Genomic DNA, 19,765 nt, shown 5'->3' with positions numbered 1-19,765 from the left:
TGCATGATTTCTTTTATTTGGACTTAGTGTTGGAGAAATGGTATGTGCTAATGTTACTGTTTTTGTTATGGAAGCATATTTCTGACGAAGTGCAGAATTTAGAGTACTGCCGGTGCTTACCCTGCATATAGGATTGATATGGTTGAAGTTATGTTTAAAATAGCCATGGAAGGTTCTTCCGACATTTTTAGCAAAATCAGGTTCATGGTGCTAAATGTGTTAGTTTATAATTTTGGTACAAGCCTTAGTAGTAATGTCGTTTAAATTTCCACTGTTTGTGACGTAACTTGAGATAAAATGATTAACTCATGGCTTTTATTATGCATGAGAATCTACAGGTTGTCAAGATATTTTGAATTTATATTATTTCCGCTATTGTAAGTACTCATTAGCCACATGCACGTATTATTATTGCAAAACCTTAGGCGGAAACATTTGTCCACTTCACCAAATGGCTCGGTATTTCCCTTCAATTTCAAAATATTTGAATTTGAGTTAGCAGATGATTTGCTGCAAATGAATATGAATCAAACTATAATCTGTTTTATGTACGTCCATTTCCCAACACCTCGACAAGAATGTAGCTCTAAATGTTATTGAGGTATATCGGTATTTGAAGGGTCATATTTTAAGTTATAATCTATAAATCCTGCTTGGCAGTGACACACATTTTTCAGGTGGGTAGAAGAATTTTCATGTTTTGAATTAATGGAAATAGAAGAGTTCTGAGATAAATGATTTTTTATGTATAAAAAATACCTGCCATCCACTGTGACTATTTTTCTGCTGTTTGATTGCAACTTGTGTTGAAATGGAGGAGTGTGGTGGGACAATTATTGTTTGGGTGTTGATTTATGGGTTCTGGGTTTTATTCCCAAATAAAGCTTGTGGGCACCCCACCATATATAAATTCTTGAAGTGCAAGTTGGCCGAGAGAAAGTAACTGGCCCTGTTATGGTGAATGCATGAACTTCTCATGCCTGTGGGTCAGTCTGGGGTGAGTTTTGCACTTATCCATTCTGACTCACCCTAGGGTTGAATAACCGAGTGAGAGAGCGGAGATGAAAGTATGAGTAAAAAATATTAGAAAACAAATTCCTTTGAAGCACTTATGAATGTTGTTTCTTGATTTTCTTTGAAGCTGTAATGATTATCACGTATTAGGTCATATTCAGCTAGAGATGTAGGTAGGAAGGATAATAAAAATTACCATGATATCAATTCTAGTTTTGGAAAAAGGCCACTACGGATGTGATATCTTCAGGGTCTTTTCATCTCAAATCAGGCAGATTGTACTAAATCGCGTCAAGTCACCATCACCAATTTCTCATAAAGTTATTCATGCAAAAGAAGTATCCTTATGATGAATTAAGATAGTTTCATTTAAGTTAAGAATGTAAACTAATGAAAATCATGAACCTATGAACATGCCTAGCCTCAGAGCAAATATTGAGGAATCATATTAATGCTAATAACTATGGAACCAAAGTACTTAATTTAGGAATGATTCTTGTTTTATTTTAAATAACATTCATGCACACACATTTTGGCACAATTTTCTGGTAGTGTGGAACGATAATAAGTTATAAAAATTAGTCTATTATGAAACAACAGACATAAAATAAAGCCACCTTTTATTTTCTTAAAATTTCTGCTGAAGCCGGTTCAAAGGTTGTCACATCAATCACAGGAATAAAAAGGTCAGTGCATCAATATTTTTTGTTTTATGCCATTTCAAAGTTGGGCTTGTTTTCCACCAAATCTGCAGCTGCTCTCTTTATTACATACCACAGTTGCATAACTTTTAGGGGGTAGTGATGATTCATTTTTCTTTGCATGCACAAATGATAAGTATTGTCTACTGAAGGTATTGTTACAACCAGTTACATCAGAATACAAGTTCAGTAATGTGCACTTCTGTGGCATCAAATGCATGTAAATGCCCATTGTTAAAGACTGGGAATTATAGGTGACAGAACTTTTGGAGAACATTTTTTATTGAATTTCACATACACACCCCTCTTAATTTTTGTCTCCTTTAATTAAGCCTAAAATGCAAAAAAAAAAATGAATGGAACACTAAGTAATTTACGTGAAGTCTTCACAGAATTTCCACTAGAATAAATCGTGGTATTTCACTGGTGTATCAACCAATGACTCGTCCATCGTCATCTGGGTTAATAAGTTTGGACGAAGTTAAAAAATAACGTTAGAGAATGGCTTAGGAATTTTCTTAATGTGACATTAATATCATCCTTCTCGAAAGTCACTGCAGTGAATTATGTGATCTGCCAGTTGTGTACATAAACACGTGCAATAAAGTCACTAGCGAGAGTCTGGAACACTATGTTCCCCTAACTGAGGCAATTTATTGACACTGCCTGTTCATATGTGTGATATTTGTTCTATGTCTATTAGTTATCGAGACATAACGTTTCTAATGCTGTGTACGGGTGCCAGTTTGGCTCCTTGACTTTTTGTCTGATATTATATGCATAATTTGTCACATGACAAATCTAGAAGTTTGAAATCGGGCAAGATTTTTCTTAAGTGCTCTAGAAAGGATGAACTGTGTTGAATATAGTCAATATAGAATTATTAACTATAATACATAGAATTGAAATTCTTCAACTGATAATGAGTAGCAAAAGTTTGACCAATCCTTCTGTTCCATCACAAAGCACTTTTCCATGTTGAAATCCTTTGCACCACTACCTATGACTTTCTTTCAGTTTATCACTTAAACTCTACTTAAATATCTGAACTTCATCTAAGCAGCAGTCCCACCAGAAACATATTTTTATATTTCCTTTTAACATTCTTTGTAGGTATGTTGATTCCTTTTATATTCTAAATTTCTAGTGAGGCTTATGCTAGTTCTTGAGAAAAACTCTGAATGAATGCCTTAGCTCTTGATTCCTTCGTCATTACATCCCATGGAGGTAAATATAAATCTGTAATTTTTGTTAACGATTAGATTGTAATTAATGTGGAAAAATCACATTCTACTCTCAGCAAAGTCACTGACCGTCACTGAAACACCGACTACACTCCATTTTGTGCTGTTAATGTCTTCCCTCTGTATTTCTTGAATATTATGATGATACGCACCTTTTTTGGAGCAATCCTGAACTTTATCAATAAAGAATTCATCTGAAATTATCTTCTTCATAAGCCACTTGTCATTTGATTCCAGCGGTGCTTTTGTTAGGCTCTAAATGCCTGGATTCATTCCACATTCCTGGGACTAGCACTCTGCTAAGGAAGTTTCATAAAGATAAAACTTAATGTTGGCTTAGAGGTATTTGCAGCAAGTAGTTGACTGCTCCATTCTGCTTTCGGCATTGCTGCAGCATAGTTTTAGTTTTTTAGGCAACCTATCTCCATCTGTCCCAAGGTATCGTTAGGTCAAAGATAAATTTGCTATGTTCTCACTGATATTTATACTTGAGCAGGTAGAATGATTGGTTTCTGGCATGTCTGTTTTTGCTATTTATCTTCCATCATAAGTCATTGCTCTCTTTTCTATTGAAGTTTCTTTTCAATTTGTTAACTTTGATAGCCTCCTGAATTGGGCTAATAAATTTCTACCCTCCCAGCTTTGAGCCTTCATCTCCACAAAACATAAAGAATGGATGGAATTTCATCTGTAGCCCATAAGTTTGAAATTGGAACTATGATAAACCTGAAAACATCATCCACTGGTTAGATTTTAACCCACTTGGTCTCCCAGGGTAGAATTTTTTATTTTATTTCATACTGTTGTCTTTTTATGAGAGCTTTGGTTTCTCTAATTGATGGCCTCATAATAACTTTTTTTAACATCATTCACAATGACAGCTAATGCATCTTGCTGATTATAAAATATACATATATATATATGGGAGCAATCATTGTCTTCATCCTAATAGTATGAGTGAGCAATCTCGATTTTTCTGATGCGATCTTGATCCATTTAGTTTCGTTGGCGATAATTGTAATCTTTTTTGGAGATACTCTGACATCTCCTGATTGGTTTGTATGTCTTCTTTTAGAAATATTGTCTGATGTACCTTCTAATTACATATATGAACACAGAATCATCTTGGCACTAAATTTCCCTCCGTAAATTATGGAGAACGATGAGGGAGAGGGAGGGACTGATGTAGAACTGCTTGAGACTTTTTTGGGCATTTACATCGTATGCTAGTTGTGCACTCGTTATTGAACTTGAGGTAAGAATTCCTGCAGTAAGCACTGCTTATCCATTGAGCATGCAAAGAAGAATGAATCTACATCCTCCCTTGAACATAGCATGTGCATCAACTTTGGTGCATGAAAAAGGAGAGTATCAACAGATTAAATTGTAATCAGGCCCAACTCTGACATCTCACAAAACAATAAATATCAAAATGCTATCTTTTTACATGGCTGCCAGAGGAAAGAATAGTGTTTGGTTCTTTAGTTATTAGCTTTATTGTGAATTTTCATCTTTTGATGCGAGGCTTGACATGTTCAAAGGTTCATAGTAGAGGTTCTGAGCTTAAATGAAGTTATCTTAATTCATCAAAAGGATACTTCTTTTGTGTGCATAACTTCAAGAGAAATCAGTGATGGTCACTTGACCCCCTTATTTGAAATAAAATCCCCCTCAATTAATCTTCGTAATCAGGCTAATTAGAGTTTAGTTATGTCTTGCTGGTACTGGGGCTGGTTTACATTTTTTCAATATGGAATGTTTTTATATGCGACTATGGGAACCATGGTGAAAGCTGGCATCATAAAACCATCTTACATTTTATTCACCTAGTACTGGGCATTTACAATCAGTGCAGAAATTATGTGCCCTCGATTTTGGATATAAATAAGTACATAACGGGAAGTGACCCTGTTACTAATTACATCATAATTTTCCTTGTTCGATTCAGTGTTGTTTTATAATAGAAAGAATCATTTGTAGAAATTAATTTCAAAACTTTTTAATCACTGCCGTGAGTTTTAATAAAGAGTGCCAATTTTGGAGAGTTTTTAAGCAAAGCACCTACTTGGGTTGCCTGTAATGTGACCATGCCAAAAATTGAGCATATACTAATCTAGGTGCACATCATTGGGATAAATTTGGTAAGTTACCATTTCATACCTCTAACAAAAAATAAGTTCTTATCAATTTTGTTAAATGCATCACAAACACTGACTGGGGCATGTTACAAATCTGTTCTTCATAATGTTTTAATCCACCCGTCCGTGCGTAGTCAAATTGTAGTTATCAACAACATCGGCGAGTTCAAGTATATTGTTTGAAGTGTTTTTGGCTAGTGGTCCTTCTTCACTTAGCCTTGCAAAGTTGTCGTCTTTCCCTGCTACCTGCAGCTGTGATTATGAAAGAGACGCAGATGCAGTTTCCATAGCTCTCAATAAGGCTGAAAAAAAAATCCACAAAGAATTACGTTTTGTGTTAACATCCCAAAGTGGTATTCACGTGGTAATTAATTGGCCGTTTATTTTAGAAATTAACCCGGTATTTTCAGGTTAAAATATGATTAATTTCATGAACATTGTTGAACGCATACCATGGTATATCTTCGCCCGTAGACCAAGCCAAAAGGGAAATTGTATAATTTTATGGTCTTGGAATAATTTTGTAATACCGAGCTTTACACCGGGGAAACTTCAGGAATATTGAAAGTAAAACTCGACCTCTGCACATGGCCTGACGGCCATATAATTTTAGTTTGAGGCTTCGTGGAATGAGTGATGCTAGTGTGATAAACAGTGGCGCCGACTCCATGGGGCCTGAGGGGCCCCGAGCCCCCCCAAAAATTCGTTACAGATGTGAGGAAAAAATGTTTCAGGCTTGTCGATTTTCCCCGGAGTGTCCAGATATCGAGATTCGAGTGATCAGGGTTCTAATGTTGATCGTATGACTCTTCTAAAATGCTTAAAAACTTGAAATTCACTACTTATAAAATTTACCGGGGCAAGGTCCCCAGTTTGGGCCCCCCCCCCCAATATTTTTTGTAAGTCGGCACCCCTGGTGATAAAGATAGCTTAACAGGTCACTCCTTATGAAGTTGAGAGAATGCAACTGCGCAGAATACGCCTATGCGTTGACGTATAGCTGGAAATGGCTATGAATTTGCAAATTCTGCCGAAATTTTCCTCTTTGCCGCGATCGGAAATTTTCGATGGGTAATTTGATTTTACGGGGGAAAGGGAGCTTAAAGGCGTGATATTTTTGTTTGAACCATTTTGAATGGGAAAGTATCAGTGAAACGTTTTGTTGGATTTCTCCCTTCAGCCACGATATCACCGTCGATCATGATGATTGCTTGGTGATTTCAGACTTCGAGATATTGGCGGAATTTTCCGATATGGTGAAAATAATGACTTATTGTTTCCAGTAAGTGCTACAATCTCATATTAATTATTTATTATACACGAACGACCTGATATATTTTCGAACGATTTGTTTCAGCCGAAGGAAACTCAGTGTATTTGCATTTGTTAACTTTAAAAAAGTTATTTAGTCCGTTTTACACGGGGCACGCAATTGCAGAATCTGACGTGTGTACGAAGGCGCAATCACAATTGCGTCGTGTTAAGCGGTGGATTGCTAGAATGCACGCGAGAATACATAGACGTGAGATATCAGAATAGCCCCTGTTCGAATTTCGTTTATGCATTCCCGCAATTGCACGCCATAATGAGAAATAAATGCAGCTCTAACCTGCGCAATTACTTGCCCTATGTAAAACGGGCTTTACTCTCCGCGATTGGGATTTTGAATTGCGCACTGCTTACATTTTCACCGCAACAGCTCGGATTTTCGTCTGCTTTTTGTCATCGCACTGCGGTCTCTTACAAAGAAAACATGAATACATAGAAGATTTTTTGAGATACATTTGATTGCTATTTTATTCGAATAGAACCACGCTTTGTGCGTTTATTATTATGATTATTTAAAGGGACGAGTGCTGAGCTTTACTAATATTTGGGTGACAGAAAATGTGACTTGATTGTTGTTATCAAGTTTATAATAATAGTCGTTATGAATTATATTTTAGCCAGTTGTCGGAAATGAATTTAATAAATTTTCTGGCTAAAATGTAATTTGATAATTAATTTGCGCCAGTTTGTTGTTTGCTCAAGAAATTCAAAAATGGTTCCTCCAACTAAAATAATCCTGTAATGATGACGATTTATTAGCCTTCAAACGTAGCAAAAGATGCCTTTTTTAATTGAGACACTTAAAAGTTTCTGCTGATCTAGGATTAGTGATGTTTTGGATCTGAATTTCATTTCTTATTCATTGTTTCGTTTGATGAATTAGGCACACAAATTTATTTCTTTTTAGATGGAAGTGACTCATAATGTTCCCTTTTACTTCTCTCTCACTCCCATTAAAATATTTCTTCCACTCCCACATCATCATCTCATAACATATCTCCCTCTTCCAAAGCTATTTCCTTCTCACTAACCTCTTTCATTTACCCCACCCACTGAGAGTCTGGACCCACCTCTCCCCCACTGCTTCCCTTTTCCCCCACATCTTCTGCCAACATGGCTGCAGGATTGGATAAATATAGAACCAAGGGGGGTTTTGAACACTTAGCTTGAGAGAGGTGGGGCTTTCAGTCGGAAGCAATTCCTGTAACTCCTTTTGGTTATGTATTGATAAGTGTATGGAGTTGTGTTGCTGGTGGATAATTTTAATGTTTTGTTTGGGCAAATCTTAATTTAAAGGAATATTTGGCATTCCGTGGTGCATTACTTAAGGTGCTAGTTCATTCATCTACTGCATTCCCAGTACATGACTTTACAGGATCTTCTTTGTTTTTACTGTTTATTTACTTTGCATTTTCATGATTGGACGATTTTATGAAAAATGAGAAGCTTAGAAAGAAGGTGGATACTGTTGAATTTTTAATGCCAAATTTAGATTTGGCCTCCTTTTTTAGTGAATATGACTTGTGCATACTCTCTAGTGTGATTTTTATCTGTAATTGTTCCAAAATTGTATTGTTTTTTATACTGTTGTCATTTATTGGCTTAACTTGCAATTATATTTAGTGGTGAATATTGTTCCACTGTTTTCATTTGGTGACTTGCCTTTATATTGACAAGATATATTTTTGGGTATTATGTAATCATTTTCCATGTATTGAATTTGTTCAAATAATGTTTCATTAGTTTCATGGCTTTTTAGTGTCCATAATTTTTGCATTATTTACCTGTAAGGAATGTTATCTGGTAAATGCTCCAAATTCAAATGGCCTTTGTGTACTCTATGATGTGCTGAATCTCAATATAGCATTTTTGATTACGATAGTTTTTACAAAGTGCAGTGTGGAGTGGTGAAGTGATTTATAAGTTCGAAGTGTGTGATCATAAGAAAATCTCCACAGTGATTTAGTGAAAAGAGATCAATGCCTTCTGTTTTCATCATTTGGAAAAGGAGAGGGTCTCATTTTACTCAACCAGCATGATGTTATGAATGAAAGTGAAGTGTTTTTTGTGCCAATTTTACGATTGAAGAAGTTTAAGTCAGTGTAAAGGCAGAATGAAGCGAGGCATGGTTCGAAGCAATTCCGTGAGAAGCAGGGGATCATCTGCATCCACCCCACCAACACCACCAACGCCCATGGCCCCGAGGGAGAGACTGAAAGATTGCTGTAGGCAGCTTGTTGCTTTTATGTGCACTCAGGTGGGTGGCCGATATCTTGATTCAGAAGTATTTTATTCAATATTTAAAGTATGATTGGGCGTATTCAGCTGATGGAATTGGTCCTCAAAATATTGGTCGAATTTTTCAGTGAGGGTGGTTGGCCATTTTAATGAGTGGAATTAATGTTTATTTATCACCAATCAGTGTTCAAAGAGCAGTAAAATATGATAGACCTAAAAAAAAAAGAAATCATCCAGCTCCAATTGTAGCAATCAAGCTTCTAATCATGCAGAATGATAACCCTGTGTCAAGACTACTTAAAAAACTTTACCTGAGGAAATCCATTGGTTGAATGCACACAATAATTATTGATATTGGCCTATGATTGCAAATAGTTGGGCCTTGTTATGCTGCATAATGCATCCTCTAGAGTCATGGTTTCAGTTCATTTTTTAAAATTTGAATTTAATGGGCCTTGATTAAAGAAATAATTTTCTAAGTAAATTTGAAGCTCATGAAATCCAAAAGTAGATTGAGTTCATTATTTTCTTGTAAAAGATAGACTCAATGTAAAGTATGATGCTCGTTGAATGACCATCAGTATCAAATTGAGATTAAGGATAATTTTTTTCAACATTAAATTTCTTTAACTTTTGAGAAGTGTACCCTTTCATAAATATTTATGTACATGGTTTAGACTATTTTTAAATCAAAATTCCATTTAAAGTATGTGAAAGATTTATAGATATGTTTAGCAATAACCTCAGCTCATTTTGTATATGACTCACACTTTCATTTCACTTTTGAGAATTGTTATTTAAGGTCCTATATCCATAACCCTAATTTCTCTTGTTTTGATTAAATTGTTACTTTAGGATGTTTTAGAAGCTTAATTTTGTTTCCTATACAATTAATATAATCAATGTTTATGTTACCATAATAGGTAGGAGTTGGTGGTCTGGTTGTGGGCTATGCGCTGGTGGGTGCTTTTGGGTTCTTGTCCATTGAGACTCAAGCAGCATTAGAGGCAGAGGAGCAGTACATGGGCAAAAGCCTTTTTCCATCCGGTGATAGCTCCGAAGCTGAAGAAAAATGGTGGGAAACTCATGGCAATGCCACCCTTAATTCGTTGGCTCTCCATCGTTCCGGTCGTGGGCCATGGGCTGTTGTTCACCAGCTGCGGCACTCAACCGCTGCCAAGTTGTGGGCAGTCACCAGTGCACAGAATGTATTCAATGAGTCTCGTTGGCGCGAAGGTGTTGGTGTGGCATTGAGGGCTTTTCAGGTTTGTCCTTTCAGTACTTATTTTTCATTGAATTATAAAATGAGTGCCATAATTTATCTAATTTGGATTTCTTGTGTTTGATTAAAAGTGGTGGGTTGACATTATTTGCTAATTCTTGGCCTGGAATCAGAGTTTAAAATTTTAAAATCCACTCCCTGATTAATGCTATCAATTCATTCTTTGAAAGCCAAGATTCCAAGTTTTATTTGAAGATTATTGTTATGCCGTGTAATTCATTCTTGAGCTGTAGCTTTTAGATGTAAATTAAGTAAATTCTATTTCGAATTTTAAAATTTGCAATCTTCTTAAAATCAATTGAAAAATTATTTCCTGTAATTTAAACATCATTTTGATTGAAATAATTACACTGGTACAACTCATGGACATGCCGAACCGTAATCTCAAGTAAGTAAACAAGCTATGGTTGAAGATGAACTCTGAAATGTAGGTTCATTGTTACAATATTAATGATAGCAATTTTGCTGCAAGGGTTAAATATTGATGTGTGTTCGTCGATGAGTATGTAGCAGAAAAAGTTCCTTTTAAGAGTATGCAGCAGAAAAAGTTCCCTATTTTGTGCAGACTGCAAGTATCCGATGGCAGATTTGGGGCCTAATATGTTATATTCTCTATAACATTTATTATAATTGGCGGAAAGTTCTAGTCCCGCTTGCTGGGCACACTTTTCCGAGTTTCATACTGATGAGTGTCAGTTGCACCGTCAATCATCGGTAGAGGGGATTCTTGAGTGTCACTTTTTCAGTGATGCAATGCGTCGATTGTCAGTAGCCTAGTGCAGAATTCCACTCCAGGGTTCTACCAGAAATATTTCTAATATGAGTTCCTCATGAGTCCGCATTTGTGTCAGATGGTCCTTCTAATTATTTACTCTCTTTATTTTTTTTAGTAAATCTTATTGGTCTATGTTTCATATTTTGTCTCTTTCCATTGTTTATTTAGGATGGAATAGCAGGTGCGGTGAAAGCAGGCTATGACGGCCGCACTGTCCAAGAGGCATGGTCCTTCCCAGCTGCCTTGACCTTCTCTTTGTCTGTGTTCACTATGATAGGGTGAGTGTGTGTAAACAGAAAAATTTAGGTTTTTGTGTTATGAACATACCTTGAGGTCAGCTTTTTACTAACTTGTACATAGTATTTGTAGCTTTTGTTGATGCCTCTGCTGTCTGCTGACCATATCAGCTTATGATCTCTAATAATGTAAAAATTTCTTCTTGTGTAGTGTTTTCAAATTCTTGGCTAAAAATTCTTTAAATTCTTGCTAAAACTCATTGCTTTGTTCTTTTAAGCATACAATGCACGCATGTGCAATGCTCACTTAATATGGCTTTTGTACCCATTAATTTATATAGTAAATATGATGGAAAAAATATTTTACATTCCTGCAAAGATTAGGACTCTTGGGAATAGGAAACAAAATCATACTTATTAGATGTAAATAAAGTGCACATGAGGAATTTTTTATTGATTAATTATTTAATGAAAAATACTTGCTTTTATTCTTCAGTTCTATAATACATATACTCTAGAAAAACAAATGTATAAAAAATAACTTTGTTTTGCTTGAATAAGTATAGTAAAACATATTTTTAAGTAAGATCTAATTAGTTTTAATGCCTGTGTGCAGTGCATGCATCTATTGTGCCTGGTGAATACTTTTACGTAGAGATAGCTTCATTTGTTCAAATGAGCAATTCAGTGATTCCATGAACAATTTAACTAGCCATACAAATGTCATTATAAATAATCTCTTATATGAATTTTTGCTCATCATAGTACTGAATCTAGTTGTGCTTCACTGGTTTTTTTCCTCGAAACCTTTGCTGGGATATATGAATCACAAGCCGGGTGATTTGTCTTCATCTTCCTTTACCCTCTGTATTTTTGAAACTGTTAAATTTTCCAGAAAAATTGGAGAAATCTTTTCTCTGTGATAACTTATGTGATAGCTTATTGTTTGATTATATATCATTTTGATTTTATCAGTCAGCTAAAATAAATTTATTAGTTGCTGTTAAAATCAATAAAATGATACCCACATTTTGATTGTAGATGTAAAGTTTACTGTTTTTGTCATTTTTTTTCTGAACTTATGTCTTTTGCTAGCATTGAAGATCTATTGTAAGATTTTATTCATTATTTTTCCATTGTTCAGAATTGAAAGATGCAGCTTGAGGGTGGTATTAGCCTTTGATTCAGGAAAAATTGATTATTTTGACACACCCTAATGAACATTTTTGCGAGTATTCAGTTGTTGAGGGATAAATTAGGGAGTGCATATTTTTCATTCTCAAGTTTAACTTTAAGTTGAGTTTATTTTGTTACATGAAAAAGTAGCCTTACACCTTTGACTATTTTTTTTTTTTTCAGGTATGGTAATTTGGTGCCACGATCGGGTTGGGGAAAACTTGCGACTGTAGTTTATGCTGTTCTTGGAATTCCACTATATGTTCTGTACTTCATGAATATGGGAAGAGTTTTAGCTAGCACTTTTCGATGGCTGTATACAAAAATGTACCAATGTACTCAGGATAGAGTCGGTTTGGATGATGCATCTAGCTCAAAAGGTAAGGAAATGTTGTTGTAGAATTAATGTGTTTTCTGTGTTACCTGGATGTAGTTACTACGTATTAAGAGCATCTTTTATAAATGCTGTGGGTAAAAATAGGGCAACATCCCGTTCACAAACATAGTCTATACCAAGACATGAGTTGATGTATGATGTAAAACAGTTTTAAAATAAATATAAATATTATCCACCAGGGAAGTATAAAATCATATGAGGATTTTTAATTTTTATGGGTTGATTCCAAAATTTGATGAAATATAATCACTATTTTCATTAGACCCTAGTTTTTCTTTTCTCAGTAGATTTTTTGCAATAATAATTTGACCTTCTTGAATTCTCCATTAAAATGCAGCTAAAGTCAAATCTTTAATCTAAAAATAAATTAATAAATTTCCTTTTAATGATGCCCATAAACAGAATTGATCATACAGTATTTAAATCTCTAATCCATGGATTTTATCGTTTCTTGTAACTATAGATTTGCTTGGATTTGACTTGAATCTTAAAATCCTTGTCCCATTTATTATTCCTGGGTTTATTTAAAGTATTTAACAGAATGTAGTGCATTGTATATTACTCTGTATCCTTGGAAAATCTAATTTGCAAAGTTTTATTTGTCAAAAAGCTGGATTAATTTTCTTGATTTCAATGATCTGACATTTCATTCCGAAGCAGGTAATATCTTCTCACCTCATCCTTCTACCTCTTGACTGTTAGCATCTCTAATGGTATATAATTGAGTGCTGTCATTGTCATTGATGATGAATCCCCTAGTTCACTCCCGGCAAAATATCGGAAGCGACTGCCACTTCTTTCATCACAATACTCTCCTTTTTGTTTTTTTGTTGTCAACAAAAATTGTGACAGTCACTTAGTCTATACCTTAGTTCTTCCCTCACCCACCCAAACCAACTTTCAGGTTGAATCACTTTTCAGTATTTCAGTTTCAGTGGTTTCAGTATTTTATAATATTTGTTGTGCATCATGTATTCAAGAATTAAATTACCTTTGACTAATGTTTTCCTGTTTCATTTGCAGATGGCATGGAAGGAGGTGGTGGATCTGGGTCTGGATCTGCTGTGCGAGTAATAGTTCCATCTACTGCTTGCTTGTGGGTTTTGGCTGGTTATGTATTGGTCGGGACCATTATGTTTGCGGAGTGGGAAGGCTGGAATTACCTTGATGCATCTTATTTTTGTGTGACTTCCCTCTGTAAGATAGGGATTGGTGATTTTGTCCCTGGGACTGGCATAAAAAAATCAAAAGCTAAGGGGGAGGGTGGTGAGGTGACAATGGCTGACACAGGCGAAGGACACACCAAGTTAGTTATTAACTTTGTGTATCTCTTGCTGGGCATGGGGCTGATTGCCATGTGCTACAACTTGATGAGGGAAGAGGTGGTTGTGAGGGCAAGGGATTTGAAAGCAAGGGTAAGTTATGGAAACATTTTGGGTTATGATGTAATATTTACATAATGACTATTCATGTTTGCTTAGTTGGAACTGTTCTATGAAAGAAAGAAACAGAAAGCAAATACCTCTTTTAGTATATTTACTACTTCATTAATTCACACGGTGCCTTAAGCGCAAACATACATATAAATTCAGAGGTAAGGAAAGAAAGGGATAGGAACATATAATGGAAAATGGACGAGGACAACGGTGCTGTGGTAGATGGAAAAAAGCCAGAAATCAGAGGGTAAAAATGCGGCCTGACTGGGACTCGAACCCAGAACCTCCTGGTTGCCGGCCAGGTGCTCTATCAGTTGAGCTACCGGGACGCTTAGATTTACCATGATTTTGGCGGGGGTTTATACACAGAAAACTCCGTTTGCCATGGCCCACAAGAGTAACCAATAGATGGTACTGGGGCAGCTCACCACTCACGAGCAGAAGAAATGGATGAGGACTCAAGGATGAAAGGAAAGATACACACTCACATATACGATGCATTTCAGCCTACTGATGTCGTTGCCACTTGTATCAATTCTAAACCAATTAAGTGACAGAAGAAGGGGCCATTGGTTAGAGCGAGGTGGTATTCAGAAGCAAAACTCTTCATTGGGTTCGGTAACGTTGAAGTCTGTAAATAAATTTGAGTTTTGTTCTCGAGTATCTTCTGACATCATGGATTGGAGAATTAAATTTACTGGTGGATGAAATATTTGGGGCAAGAGGAAAACTGCACCTCCTCTAAGATTCATGTAAATGTTTCTTATAAACATACCATTGTTGTGTGAAAGGATCACCTTCATTCTCAAAAGTCAGTTCTGAAAATGAGGGCACATCTCTTTCGTGAATTCCTTATGCCTGTCCTACTGACTAGTGCTTTGGGTAGCTGGGTGATATTAATGTCAAGCTTATGTCATCAAAAGAGAAAGGGTCATTTGTTTGCTTACATGCAGGAGTAAATTTTGAGTTGGGAGTGGAAGACTTAGATATGTCCAAAATTATGTCATAAGACTTCATTCACCTCATGATTAGTTGAAGAAACTAAATCCCATGGCTTTTTCCTTTAATTCCAATGCTCTTAAGAAGGGTGATTCTCTTAGACAAGTTTTAACGATAATTTTCGAATGGAAACAGGCACCACAGCAAGAAGTGAACCACCCTTCTGCTCTTCCAATGTAATGAATTTGATCAGTGTGTTTTTTTTAAATTGGATACTGTGTGTTTGAGATGCTTATGACTAGAGAAATTAATATTATAGGGTGGTTTCCTATTTTTTTGCCTAAATGGAAAGGTTATTACTCCTGGAGTACGTGTTTCACGCTTTTAGATTTTAAATGACTATCCATTTTTCGCGATTAAATGAAAAGTGAAAATTTTCAAGCATGTGAAAATGCGGTGGCTAAGTATGAATGCTGGGAAAAGCCTATGTGACGTCATTCTGGTTCCGACTGCGGCTGTGTGAGGCCACCTTGGTGCGAGGCTATGAGTGCCAGTGGTGCAGCGAGGGGGGGTTTTCGGGGATAAAACCCTCCCAGAGCTCAGAGAATTTTTTAAGTTTAATCCATTTGACTTATTTGGATCAGTATTACTTATAGAATAGTGTTAGGATTAATTAAATATCCCTCAGAAAGCCGTAAAACTCGCCATTTTGAACCATTATTCTTAAAAATTTTATGGAGGGGGGCTTCCACAATTCCTGCTTACCCCGGTGGGTATCCAATACCCTTGCACCCGTAAGTACTAGTTGCATCTAAAACCCTCCTAGCCTTAATTCTTAGCTGCGCCCCTGATGAGTGCCCCTATGATGCAGGCTGCTACCTGGTAGCAGAGTACCCTGCGCTTGGCTTAAACAAGGATTATTAATGCCTTATCAAGCAAAGGAAACTTTCCGACCATAGGCAATTTTAATAAGTGATTATTAAGAGATGTTTCCCTGAGCTCTGTGCCACATGCATGCTTTGCTAATCTCAGATGATTTAAAACTCCTGACTTCTCGTATTGCATCTAGGTCCCTGTGTTGTCACATGGAGTGGCATCGCATTGCCACCAATCTGGCCTTTTTAAATGAGGTTAAAATTGACCATTAACATTTGTCTAAACTGGGATATCTAAAACCAAATAATTTGTGTGTTATGAATATACTAATGGTGGGTAACAAATTGCAATCAATGCCTTTCGTTTTCTGAGATGAAGGAAACTACCCTATTATCCAATCTGATGTTGATAAATTAGAATTTTTGTGAATATGGATTTTATATTGCCATTTGTATATTGTGTGTATAAGCCTCACATTTTTCTTCCTGAAGGTATCCCGCTGGCTTGAGAGCTTGCGCATGAGAGCAACTGAGTGCTATTATGGGCCAGAAGAAGAAGAAAGTGAAAGTGAGGATGAAGAAGAGGAAGAAGAACGTGAAAGGCGCAGGAGGCGTCGAAGACGTCGTCGTCGCTTGGAAAGGGAGCTGAGGGAGGGTCGAGGACGTTCTCTTCCTCCGAATCTCCCACAGGGCCTGGTTCCCTTGGATGTAGAAGACAACGATGATATTGAAGCACCACCAAGAGAAATGTTGAGAAGGTCCTATTCTACCTCAAGATATTGATTTGCCTCGAGGAATTTGAATTGGAAGGTCCTGTGGAAAATAGTGATGGCAGAGTAATACTGAATTCTCGAGTGTAATTAGTGATTTTGAGTGTGATTGGCAGGTTTCATATTTTCATATTATTGAACAGTGGTTTCATTTACTCATTCTTTTGTACAAGTTAAAAGTCAATTGTTCCACCAGAGTGTTTCCTAGTGATTTATCACCGCCGGTACAGTATTCTACTATCAACGATATCAAATATTTTTTGTTATTTAAGATGAATTGCATAAGAACTTACCACTTGGGTTAGAATCCCGATTGCAGCATTGCAGGAAAATGTATTAATAGTCAGGTTTATTTTACAACATTTGAAGCCATGCATTCCAAAACTGCAAAAGTCCAATCAGCGTACGTTTTCATAATATTTTCATGTATATTTTTCTAGCTTCCACAGCCATCATTCCAAATTTTCTCCATTAATGGATATGTTACTACAAATAATATCCATTCACGAAATCAAATGAACAGTTCTTTTAGCCCAAAAGATTTAAAACAGATGAGCATCGGAAATGCTTGCTGAGTGGACTTGAATTATTTTGGAATTAATGGCCTCAGTTGTGTTTTGTTATTATAATTTAAATATTTTATTGTTTCTTTGGTTTTTGTTTGGTGGAGTGTTGAGTGATGTGTTCAAAAGTGCATTTTTTGTAGTGTGCAGTTTTAAGTGTTAAATGCTGTTGAATGTAAGCTAATGTTCCTATATGTATTGTGTTTTATATTTATGGTCTGATGAGCTTAGTTCTTATTTTTTTTGCATAGTTAAGGCCATGAAAAATTCTTCCATTTTTATTAAATATGTGTGTCCTTTTATAATATTTTTCCCTACTCCATTTTGCCATCTCCTTCTTTTATCAGTTTCTCATATGCCAGGTCTACACTAGTACCTTAAGTTACCACTTAAGTTGGCTCTCTATTTAAGGTGGTAGTGTTGGTGTCACCAGCTTCTTTTAAGTACACCTCCACTTAAGTCACTTAGAACCCCTACTTAAATTGCGTAGGCAACTGTTTCCGCACGGCTGAAGCTCTTCAAGTGTTGTAAATGGCACATGATAATACCCATCCCACCCTTGACTCGTCCCATTGATTATGTTCTAAGTTGTGCTGTATTCCGTGAATTGGTTATTGAGCATTCTATTTTGTTAGTTAACTTTCTAGTGTTGGGGTTATTAAATCGATGAATTTACTTTGTGGAGTTTCTCATCTTATTGTTGGTTTTATTTCCGTGAAAACTAATTGCTATGTTTGTTGCTCATGGTGTAACCCATTTTGTAAAACGTTTTAAGGAATTTTAAGACAGAGACGACATCAGAGGACCCAGTGAAACAGTTCAGTTTTTATGGTGTCATAATCGAAAATAATGTAAACGAATGCATGTAGTAAAATCCCGTACACTGCTATTGAAACCATGGCATAGGGCGTCAATTTTAGTACTGGGGATGCTGAGGGGGATAAGATATGGCGATTTAATTGGATGTGGGAGGAATCATTATTACAGTATTCTACCGATTAAGGTAGGTTTCCATGGAGTACTAAAGAAGTGATCTGGGAGCCTCCCTTTCCTACCTTCTTCAATTCACTGTAAGGCCTACTCCCTTTCAATCTATCTAAAAATCCTATTCTTTTCCTTCCCCTCCCTCGTTTCCCTAACATTCTACCCTCTAACACCATTTTCAACATCCCCTCCCCGCTAAGTGCTCCCTCCATCCATACATTCTGTCTCCTGCGTATCTCATCTAAAAGCTGCCTCTCCTCGCCAACCATATCCAGCACTTGGTCGTTCCTTTTCCTCTCTGTCCGTTTCACCTTCTCCATTCTTCTCCATACCCACATCTCAAATGCCTCCAATCTTCTCTCGCCTTCTTTCCTCAATGTCCACGTTTCCGCACCGTAGAGCACTACACTCCAGATCAAACTCTTCACTAACCTTTTCTTTAAACTCTTACATAATGATCCTCTCAGAAGCTCCTTCCTGTTCATGAATGCCTCCTTTGCTAATGCAATTCTCTTCCTAATGTCCTTACTACTGTATCCGTTTTCCTCTAACGTACTTAAGGTTAAAATTTATCATCAATGGTTTTAATAAAGGAGTGGAATTTGGCTAAATGTTTACGTTATGAATATGTCATTCCACTGATTCCATGAAGTCAAGCTTAGTAATTCTAAATTCCTCTGGCTCCATCACCTCTCGCCAAATAGCGTTTCCTCAGGGACTGAAATCGGTCTTTCCTTTTAACCTTCTAAATCCAAAATGGTTAATTCACGGTGTTTGGAAGTTTATTTCAAATATCTGTGGCTTTGGATCACAGAATCACTAATTGCTTTCCTAGATCTTCATCTGTCAACATAACTGTTTCCCGATATAGACAATCACGGCGCTGAAGTCAACTTAAAGCTGAAGTGTAGCTACCGCACCACACTTAAGATTAGATGTAAGTGAAATCACTTAAGTTAAGTCTGTAGTGTAGACAAGGCAATACAGTGCTCATTAACAAACCTTCAAATTGAAACACATTTTAATCGTGGAAAATTATTGGTCTTTATTTCCTTCCATAATTATATATGCTTTCACTTTCTACTCAGCAAACCTCTTTATGGCAAAAATTTCTGTAGAGTAAATTAATTTTTGATTGCTGACTATTTTCATCTCTTTAGAAAGAAATATTAGAATTTGGTCAGTTTCAGACTATTTTCATCTCTTTAGTATGAAATATTTGGATTTGATCAGTTTCAGTTGCTACCACATTCACTATATGCTATTCTAGGCTCTGTGGTTCAATATGATGATGGGCTTCAATGGCTGCTTTTAAATGCATCATAGCATGTCGGGAATTGCTCTGTGACTTTGTCATTATGGTACCCATTGTTAATCTGATACAGTGCTTTGTCATCTGTCCATCCTGCAGAATGCAATCTACATATATGGAAATACATCAGCGATTTCTCGTTTTCTGGATTAAGACACGCAACTCAGTGAAAAATTGGGTCACTTCGACGCAACTGACGTAATGATTTTCATTTTGTTGTAGTGATTTGCAGTATCTGAATTCGAATTTGTGTAACTTTTTAGTGGGTTTTTAGTTTTGAAATCTTTAAAAATGAGTCCTTTAAGTAGCATTTGCAACTTTTTATTTCCATAGCCTGATCTATTGATTTAATTCTT

The 19,765-nt window shown here is 36.2% G+C and overlaps 2 protein-coding genes across 4 annotated transcripts in view; both read left to right on the top strand.

Moving 5' to 3' along the window:
* The window catches only part of LOC124164571 (mitochondrial protein C2orf69), a 38,600-nt gene that overhangs the window by 514 nt on the left and 18,321 nt on the right, over window positions 1–19,765 (top strand). The gene's annotated exons all lie outside the window — the stretch shown is intronic.
* LOC124164572 (TWiK family of potassium channels protein 12) lies at window positions 6,021–17,808 on the top strand. Its single transcript, XM_046541952.1, has 6 exons — window positions 6,021–8,683; window positions 9,588–9,929; window positions 10,890–10,999; window positions 12,317–12,513; window positions 13,554–13,945; window positions 16,273–17,808. Exons 1-6 carry the CDS (start codon window positions 8,540–8,542, stop codon window positions 16,561–16,563), a joined length of 1,476 nt encoding a protein of 491 aa, XP_046397908.1. The 5' UTR covers window positions 6,021–8,539; the 3' UTR covers window positions 16,564–17,808.

The sequence above is a fragment of the Ischnura elegans genome, chromosome 8, assembly GCF_921293095.1.
Source record: "Ischnura elegans chromosome 8, ioIscEleg1.1, whole genome shotgun sequence".
Lineage (NCBI taxonomy): Eukaryota > Metazoa > Arthropoda > Insecta > Odonata > Coenagrionidae > Ischnura > Ischnura elegans.
The sequence above is the reverse complement of the archived record's forward strand: the minus strand, read 5'-3'. Positions and strand labels throughout refer to the sequence as shown.